At 32.5% G+C, this 10,495-nt stretch overlaps 1 protein-coding gene across 1 annotated transcript; it reads right to left on the bottom strand.

Moving 5' to 3' along the window:
- Positions 1–1,315: 1,315 nt before the first annotated feature.
- LOC149569714 (WUSCHEL-related homeobox 4-like) lies at positions 1,316–2,167 on the bottom strand. The gene is made up of 5 exons (XM_089816982.1): positions 2,146–2,167; positions 1,791–2,036; positions 1,645–1,697; positions 1,517–1,555; positions 1,316–1,411 (listed from the first exon to the last, which is right to left on the bottom strand). Exons 1-5 carry the CDS (start codon positions 2,165–2,167, stop codon positions 1,316–1,318), a joined length of 456 nt encoding a protein of 151 aa, XP_089673108.1.
- Positions 2,168–10,495: the final 8,328 nt, after the last annotated feature.

Genomic DNA, 10,495 nt, shown 5'->3' with positions numbered 1-10,495 from the left:
TTCATGAGGAAGAGGAGTGAAGGATGAAATAAGCTCTTAATGAAAAATAGAGAGAAAGACAGAATTTTTTAATTGATAGAGGTAGAAATACTTTTTTTTTCATAAATTGGCCTTCAAACATAATAAAATGAACAATATTGATTTTCTTACCAACAAAAAAAATGAGACAATTAAAGAAGAAGATAAAAATGGAAATGGTTGGCCAGCTATTTAACTCAAGCTTATATGGATAATGATAGAGGAAATCATACTGAACCAAGGGAGGACCTTCTCTTGTGGATCCCACTATTATTGAGGAGGCTAAAAATTTGTAGTTAATGGAAAAGGTGCTAGAAGAGGAAGTCAGGGAGCTGGATTTAACTATGGACTCCTGTGAGGCACTTCGATTTGACAGTCTTTACAATTTTTCTTGTAGGAATATTTAGAGGTGATAAGTATGAAGTGCTTATAGTAGCGTGTGACTTTGTGAGCACTAGAAAGCTACAGAGTATTGTAAAAAATACCTTTAATTCCCTTGTGCCTGAGACTTGAAAGCCTGAAATTCTGTAGGAGTTTAGGTTCATATGTCCATGTAACACTATCTGTAAAATTCTCATTAGGGTGGTGGATAATGGATTCAATCTTCTTTAGGATGAATTTATTATTAGATTTTGGATTCCAGTATTGTTAGGAGTTTTTACACTCTATGGACATGAATTAAGTTTGTGGAATGACACTCAAAATAACTGTTTCTAAAACATGTGATATAGTGAGCCAGAACTTCCTCTTTGAAATCCCTACGAAACTAAGATTTTGTCCTAATTTCTTAAGAATAATAAAATTCTCCTAATTTCATAAAAAAATAATACAAAAAGAAAGTAGGTACCATAAATTTCTTAATACTGATGAATGGAACTCCTTAGGGTTTCTTCAAATTACAGAAGGGCGTACCTCACTATCTCCTCAAGTGTTACATCAAAGGATTAGAGAAACTACGCCACCATCTCCAAAGTGTTACATCAGTTTGTAGATGATAAATTTTTCGTTGGTATTTCATTGGTAATTGAGGCAAGGGAGTGGAAAAATATCGTTTAGGAGTATGAGATTTCCCACAAAAAAATAAAAATTATGGTAAAAGGCCATTCTATCATCCCATAAATCAATCCATTCCATCATCCCTACAACTTGATTCTGCCCTGTAGCGTCAGAGCAATATGGAGTATGCGCTGCTACGTATCCATATTTACAGAGTTTTTTTTTTTTTTGTCAGAATCTTTTCAATGAAACTCAAATCCACAAAAACAAAAACAAAAAATCGATGACAGTGAAAACAGGCTCACATTCCTGGATGCAAAGGAAATAAATCCAATGTTTTGATTTCAGACCGATCAACGGATGAATTCCTGCACGCACCGCTATCCACATCCTCTTCCTGCATATTATTACACACTCTTTAGAAATCATATTCATACAACGAATATTCTACGGATGAATTCAAAAGAAATAAGTACAATGTTCGGATTTAAGAAGGATCTACCGATGAATTCCTGCGAGCTCCACTACCCACTTCCACTTCCTGCATATTAATATATATTATTAAGAAAGATGCCTCAATCTTATTCATAAAACACATAACTCAAGAAAAAGAAAAACGTTGTTTCATACCTGTACAGAGCTCTCATCGGATGGCACTTCAACTACTAAAGGCCTCTGCGAGGCTGCAACATATTGCACTTTTTCGTTAGTGAAGAAACTATGTAAAAATCAAATCCAAAAGAAGTTATCTGGCCACTCACATGATTCTGTTTTACCTTTCTTGTTTTTATTTCTGGCAGCGGCATTATGCAACCAGTAGAAGACATTCCTGGCTTCCACAGGACCATGGAGCAGCAGCTCTGCAGTAATTCGGTTAATAGGCTCCCTTGACGTACATCTCACTCCACTCGTAAAAACAGTTTCCAATATTCTGCTTTGAGTTTCCGTTGGCTTCCATCTACTGAAAGCTCTCCAAACTGTTCCGCTTTCAACAGTCTCAGTAGATCTGTTAATCCTGGATTCTGAGGAAAAGAACAATGATACAATTACTACAAGAGAAAACAAAGTGTTTTGAACAATATGTGAACAATCCGATCCGTTTTATTAAATCAGAACGACCCATTTGGTTACCTTTACCATAGCTGCTATCCATGCCGTTCTGCGGCCCCAAGCTTGAAATATCCTTAGCAACTACTGAAACCCTAGAGAGCTTACCCAGTTGACAATCTCAGGTAACCTCAAACCTAATGCTTGGTAAAAATAAGCGAGAATGCAATTGAGCTGGATGGCCGGAAGACTTTTCCACCGTCTAATGAATAACAGAATTTTGAATGAGTTCCGAGGTATGTCATAGTGAGTAGGTAGGGTGCGATAAACTAGGTTGATTTGTGCAATAAACAAGGTTGATTTGTTAGTGAGTTCTTTGAAAAGTGCAGATTGAAAGTTAAGTTTGGTTTAAGAATTTCTTTAATTGACATTAGTTTATCGGGTAATGTTCAGCTCAAGGGAATGAATAAGAGAATTTTGAATAAGTTCTGAGGTATGTCATAGTGAGTAGGTAGGGTGCGATAAACTAGGTTGATTTGTGCAATAAACAAGGTTGATTTGTTAGTGAGTTCTTTGAAAAGTGCAGATTGAAAGTTAAGTTTGGTTTAAGAATTTCTTTAATTGACATTAGTTTATCGGGTAATGGTCAGCTCAAGGGAATGAATAAGAGAATTTTGAATAAGTTCCGAGGTATGTTGGGATTACAAGCTAGGCATGATTGTGGGTCCGTTTGGAACCATTCAACATTTAATCCTTAAATTGATCTCTTTGAAACCACCTCTCAAATTTAATCACTATCTTAAGGTAATTATAGTCAAGTTTCTTCAACGTTTAATCTCTAAACTGATCTCTTTGGAACCACCTCTCAAATTTAATCACTATCTCAAGCTAGCTATAGTCAAGTTTTTTAAAAATTAGAAAATGTAAACTAAATATCTTTTTTATTTTTATGGAGGGTTCAAACCCACGAGGCTTCGATCTTGACCTCATCCCATGGTGTCGGAGCCTTAAACTCAAGCAACACTTAATCAGCAAGAGGTAACCTCCCAGTTATCTACCCTATGCCATCTTCAAAATTCAAAAAGATGAATATGTCCATAGCATAATTAACTATACAGAGTGTAAAATAAACCAATAGCTCCTAAACAAAACACTGCTATCAATTGACATAAACATAAAAACTAAACCCCTGAGGAGTATCAAGTTCATAGTATTGAACATAAACACCTCAGATACAAACTAGAACCATGGTTAGCTTCCCTCTTCCTATCCTTGCATGTCCTCCTTTTCGTCAGGAGCATCCTTGTCTACATCCTCCACCTCCACTATAACCAGTTTATCTAGGATGGATTGGGTGGTCTCAATAGCTTTTCTAGGTCCTTCTCCTCCTTATTAACCTACAAGAAGTATAAGGTTGTGGCCACGGAGTGCATGACCTTGGTTAAAAACTCCACCAAAGTATTGAATCTCTTACAGAAACTAGTTTGATTGTCAACCAAGTCCTTCATAGACTACTCAAGCCTTTCTAGTCTTGCCTTACTCGGACTGTGCTTCCCTTTCTTTCCGGTAACTTTGTTGGTTTCTTTCCTAGGGGAAGTGATATCCTGCTCCCACTCCTAGCTTGGGTAGCCTCCATAGTGTCGGAGATATGGGAAGGGCTAAGAGGGATGGGGGGTGGCTTGTTGACTTGAGGCAATCTCTTCTTTCTCGCAAGTTTAACATTATTGTCGAGTACTTAGAGGTGGAATCTTTCATGTTTACTAGTTCTCCTAGTGTTCCGATTGTGAACCTTTCCTAGTATTTGAATCTGACTTGATGAGGCTAATTTTGACCTCAAGGTCCATTTTGACATTAATGTTGGGGGTTTTCTTGAACTTCTTGTGGCTAGGGCCAATGGCTAGGTCCAAGGAGACTTGGGGGTGATAGAGGCGAGAGGGTTAACCAAAAGAGGTGGGTTTTGGGCTAGGTGTTGGATATATAGTTTATTCATAAGCCCTGGATGGAGAAAGTAGAAAGTTTTACCCTCATGTTTCCTCCTAGCCTTAAAAATACAATCATCTAGTGAATGCAATAATAGGAAGGAAGTGTAGTTTGGTTAATTTTTCTTCTTGTTTTTGTTAAATTTTGTAGAAGGTTTAGAATGTAGGGTCTAGGGTCTAGGGCTTTCTCCCTACCTTCTTTATCAAAAACTGACCACTGCTAATAATATTTTTTTTAATAGAAGATACTAATAATTTATTTGATTTATTCTTTTATCTTATAAATTAATTTAAAAAGAAACCTAAAATTATCGGTTTAAGATATTTGTATTAAATACAATAATTGTTCAAATATTTGAATTATGCTAGGAAGGGAAAGAGAGAAAGGCCAGATCCAAGAGACGCAAAACAGAATCTTTAAAATGATAAAATCCCCACAATATAATCAAGTAAAACCCAAACTCAACGATCGTATTTCCGAACCAAGAAAACCAGTCGCACTAAAAACCTGTTTGTACATGTAAACAAACTAGTTGAACTGAGAGATGAATGAACACTAAGCTCCCCATGGGATAGAGAACACGCACATCCGCTTTCCCAAATCACCAAAACATAACCTTTGGATAAGAGGAACCAATAGCTCAGAAAGCAAAATGACCATGGCAAGGAATAGACCCCAAACACCCTGTACTAGACAAACCCACGTAGAAGTGCAAATAGATCTCAGAATGTGGTAATGATAGACACAAGGAAACTCCAAAATGAAGTAAAAGTTGGCCCTCTTCATCCTCCTCGGAGTCATCCCCATCGGTACCATTAGAATTGTCTCCCCCCTTGCCTCCACCAGAAGACTCAGAAATCCTAACACCTCCATCTGTTATTTTTGCTTTCTAAAATATAGATTGTTGTTGAGAACGGAAATGTGTTGAAAGGTGATTTTTAGTATCAGTTATTTATAACAAAAAATAATATAAAAAATGTACTATAAGCATGAAAAATTGTAGTACACATTAATGTGTGGAATTTAATTCTCACAATGTTGAATATATATCTTAATATTTAAATTGTATATTAAGATCATTTTTGACACATACAAGAATTAAAGTTTTTTTTAATGAGGTTTTAACTATTATATTATATTGCAATTGAATTTATATAAAACTATAATTCTATTATAATAACTAACTTGTAAGTTCAATTAGATCAAAAGTAAATTTTAATAAATAAATATTATAACATTCATACACCTTTGATTTAATAAACATAATGTATTTACCAAATCTATTTATTATTTTCTCCTTAAAGTATTTAATTAAATATGTATTGAAATATTATTTATGAATTCATAAGACATTTTATGATATAAATTTATGTTTATGTTAACCATTTAAACGAATAATCATATCTTATAATATTAATTGAGATCTTTGACAATTTGTACAACTTAAAATGGTTTATACATCATTATCAACAAGAATCTTTTATCTGTAAGAATTAGTTATAAATGTCTATTTTAAACTTTTTAAAATCCAATGAACTTTAGCATGGTAACCTATAATTGATTTATTGAACTTACAATCTGAAATTAGATTTTAACGACAACTAACTCCTTATCTTTAAAATGATAGAGTAACACACTTTATCACAACACATATTCATTATAGCTAAAGCACCACAAGCATGGATAATAAGTTTCAATTACACTATGATATGCTTTATTAACAAGTTACAATTTAAAACTCTAACATCACATTTATTGATAAAAAGTTGCAATCTATAAGCATACTTACTACATGGAAAGCTTTACTGACAAGAAAGTTAATACTATTTTTTTATTTAATCTATATTTAAAAAAGTAATTATCAAATATAGTAAATGATTAAAGTTCATTTATACTATTTTAAAAATTTCTAGTAACATAAATAAACATTGATCATATCTAGATAGTTTTTTTTAATTGATTTTAATACTTACTTGAAGTAGTTTAGTTGTGTGATATGAACATGCTAGTCATAGTTTGAAACTTTTCAACCAAAAATAAAAATATAAAAAGGTTCTATTTTGTCAAACTTAATAAACTTTTGAAATCTGTATGACAACAAAATGTAAATTTAAGAATTTTGTAAAGTTACTTATTTATGTCTTTACACTTTTAGAAGAGATTATAAATAAAACATCCTAGTAATAGTGTGCCCTACCTACTCCTCTAACATACTTTATGACTAATTGAAATTCATTTTCATTATAGGACATAGAACTCTTCCATTCTTTTTAACAATACGAAATCAAGTTTTTAAGTTTGTATGACAACCAAAAAGTCAACCTAAGAAATTCTAAAAGCAACTTATCTCTCAATCTGCACTTTGGAAAGGATCTAGCTTATCACACCATACATACTCTCAATGATATACCTCCTAACTCATTCAAATCTCTGTTATCTATTATACGGTATAAAATTATCCAATAAACTTTTATAATTGTATGATAATGAAATGTCAACTTAAGAAATTCTTAAACATACTTCTCTCTGAATCTGCTCTTTAGAAATTGCTCACCAATACAATGGCCTATTTTATAGAACCCTACCTAATACCTAATATATACCTCAAATGTCATTCGAAGATCTGTTTTTCATATTACTCGTGTACGACTCTCCCTCCCCAAAAATTTGAAACTCGCCGAGAGAACTCTCCAACTCCCTTCCTTTCTGCTTATTGACACCAACTCTTTGCTTTCTCTTCCTACCATTAGATTTCAAGTAACCTGCGATTCTCAGCTGGGTAAGCTCCCTAGGTTTTTGGTACAAACATCAGTTACGATGTTTCAAGGTTTTTGGTACAAACATCAGTTGGCCTTCTGTATTTAGGCCTCGAAACTGGCCTTCTTTGTTCCGTTCAAAGAAGTCATCGCACAGGTATGAAACTATCTTGGGTACTCCGGCTTGTCCTTCAAATAATGTGTTTTATAAACAAGATTAGGGCATCTTTCTGACCAATACATTAGTAATATGCAGGAAGAGGAAGTGACTCGCTCAGCCCACAGGAATTCTTCGGTAGATCCGTCTGAAATCAGAACTCTGGACTTGTTTCCTTTGTATCCAGATAAATGACGGTGTTTGACGTTCCATGAAGAACGGTTTTACTTTTGTGCTGATTAGGTTTTCGAAACAGATTTTGAAGATAAACTTTTTAAAATAAATGTAGTAGCTATAAAATAAGCTACGTTTTGGGATAATGTAGCAGTTCAATCGTTTTTATGTATGACAAGTGTTAATATTCGATTTTGAAAGGTATTATGGAATAATGGAATGTGGTGAAATTTAAAATTTAGTCAAGTATTAATAGATTCATGCTTCCAGTCGAAATCTTTTTTAGGAAGATCTGGAAAGAAAATATGGGAATCAAATACTCATCCAGATTAAATCCATAAAGTTAATCTTGTCTTGACTTAGTTTTGAAAAGAGTTTGATAGTTTATATAAAATTAATATGTAACAATCGAATTCATAACTGATACGTTTTTTAAAAGATAGTTTGAATGGTTCTAATAAAGTTACCTCAGAAGAATACAGATTCACAGGAACAAGAGCCAAAGAGCTGCTAGTTTGGAAAATATCAATGAAAGTAACATAACCAGCGCCGCCAGAACATCAGTAGTTACAATGCCGTTTAATCGAATTATCAGAACCCAAGACCGACTCAACAGAATGGAAATCATTTTTCAAACAAAACGCAGGCAAAAGTTGAAATCAGGGAGGCCAAAAAGAGGAGATCTTATTCCGGCCTGAGATATTAGAAATGGTGAAGATAATACACGAGGAGAGGAGGTTTAATAACATTGGCAGAGAGTGTGCAACAAAAAAATCCTGAATGGCTTCATCAATGCGATTACAAACAAGGCCGTCTATAATTACACATCAAAGCAATTTATACGGGACTGCAACAACATGATCACGGATCTTCTTAAAATCTTTAATGGCTTTACTAAACAAGACCATCTCTGATCACACGTGAAAGTTCATCATTCAAACCCTTAGATGCATTTGCAGTTAAGCTCAAAAACTTCTCATTTGAACAAAACCCTGGATAGAAAGGTTAATTAGCTAACGCAAATTCAAGAGCAGAGAGAAAAATTTAATCGGCATGTAGTCAAAAGCTTTCATACTGACCATATCTAGGTCTTCTAATAAATCCATGCACGCCATTAAAAAATGGGAGAGCAGCTTCAGTAAAGAGTACCGAAGTATTTGATTTCAACCAATGCTCGCGAAGAATCAATATGGAAATTCTTTTATTCTCAAAATTTATCATAAATAATATAATTCAAATGTGAAGTTAGACTAAAATTTAAATGTGAAATTAGACTAAAATTAAATTCAAAACGTTAAGAAATTAATTATTCTAGTTTGTGTAGCTTTAAGTATAAAAGTTTGATTAAGATTTTAGTTTGTAATATGAAGTAAATTATATATTTATATGTTAAATTAAAAGATATCCTTTTTGAGTTAGTGAGAATCACCTATTTATAGATGCACCATATAAAGAAAGTGTATACATTCAAACTTATATTGGTTTCAACTGTTAAGTATTTCAAATTTAATACATAATTAATTGGTAACTTTTGTAAATTATAGATAAATTTATATTTATATTAATAGAAAGGGACTATTTATCTAAAAATATATATAATTTATTTATTCATATTTAATTACTAAACAACTACTTATTAACAATAGAAAATTGATATTTTTATTATGGAGCAGAAGAAGGTTTGAATAGAGATGGATGAATTGTTGTTGTGTCTACAAGATTCTTCATTGTGGTGTTGAATGATTGTCTAGAAGGGTAAAAAAAAATTGTACATTTTCATCTACTATTGAGGTAGAATATGTTGTTGCTACTACAAATTGATCATAGGTAGTATGAATGAAGAAAACATTGAATGATATAAGAGTGAACATCCATGAAAAGATTACTATTTTTGGTGATAATTCAAGTGGTGCCATTATTTATAAGAATAAAATGCTCAATTAAAAATAAAATAATTATATATTATTTACCATTTCTTCAAGGACTAGGAAGAAGAGAAGGTGGTTAAGTTGGAATATATGTCTACAAGGGCTCAAACTACATATATATTTATTGAACCCTCGGGTAAGGATAGTTGTGAGTATATGAGAGAAAAACTAAGGGTTATTATCCTTTCCAGGAAGATGCAGAAAATTATAGATATGCATCAATCCAAGGTGCTTAATAGAGATACTTTTCTCATTGGAGTGATAGTGTATAAAACAGATTTGTGATTCAAAAGTATGTGGATCATAGCTTTATATTTAGGAATGAGATCAATTTTTGAGTTGCATTGTTGGATATTTATGTTGTATGAATTTTTCATTGATGTCAAATGGGGATATAAGTCCCGTTAAAAATAGTGTCTTTGAAAGTGCTATATGGTGGAGAAAATCACATATAATGAGTATGAAACAAATGGGGAGAGATATTTCTTCTTGGAAGAGAAGATTGTCAAAAGAGACTTTGAAAGTTAATATATTGGAAAGTACTTAGACACTAATTTAATCTTTGACATTGATATTTTTTTTCATATCATATGTTTCCATCAATTTCAAAGGGGAAGATTATTAGAATATTCAGAAAATATGTACTTTCACATATTTAGGATATATGTTTTCATTGATCTCAAAACAATTCTTTATTTAGACAACATTATAGAGTAGTTGTAAGAATTTGCAATAAAAATTATTGCATACTATTGTGCTGACAATTAGAAGTTGTGGAGAAATAGAGGTATTAAGGGATGTCTATAGTTTACCTATGTCATGTTATACAAGTTCACAATAAGACTCAAGTGAGTAATGGATGATTAATTGGGCATTGATATTCTAGTGTATAGGAAGCATTTAGGAAGAAACAATGTGATAATAAGTTCTTTGGTTTGCATCCATGCAATATTTTTGGACTATCATGGATATGGAATGTCCACAATTTCAAACTATGTTATCGGCATGATTGGTTGTGGTTTTAAGAATCAAAATATGTGTTTTCAATTTGTCAAAGAAAACTAAATTGTGTGTTCCACGTGGATAGTAAAGAGTTAGTAATAAATTTGAACATATAGTAAAGAGTTAGTAATAAATTTTGATACAAAGATGTTTAGTGTTCCTAATCTTGTTGACGTGTTTTATTCATGTCATATTCATTTTGTTAGATCACATTGGTTGGTGTTATCACATTTTTTAAGTTCTTGTCAATGAGTGACTAAAAAACATTGCTCTTGGCTTACCTATTGGTGTGTGTACCCATTGATTATGTTGTGATTTATAGGGCTATTGCATGCTTGAGGATATTTTTGTGGACAATATATATATTAATGAATATATATTTTTTATTTGTATTGAAAATTTTTTTGTAGTTAGGATTTTAGTGGTGACCTTGTTTG

This window comes from Cupressus sempervirens, chromosome 3, assembly GCF_028749045.1.
Source record: "Cupressus sempervirens isolate cs-2001-9-10 chromosome 3, ASM2874904v1, whole genome shotgun sequence".
NCBI lineage: Eukaryota > Viridiplantae > Streptophyta > Pinopsida > Cupressales > Cupressaceae > Cupressus > Cupressus sempervirens.
The sequence above is the reverse complement of the archived record's forward strand: the minus strand, read 5'-3'. Positions and strand labels throughout refer to the sequence as shown.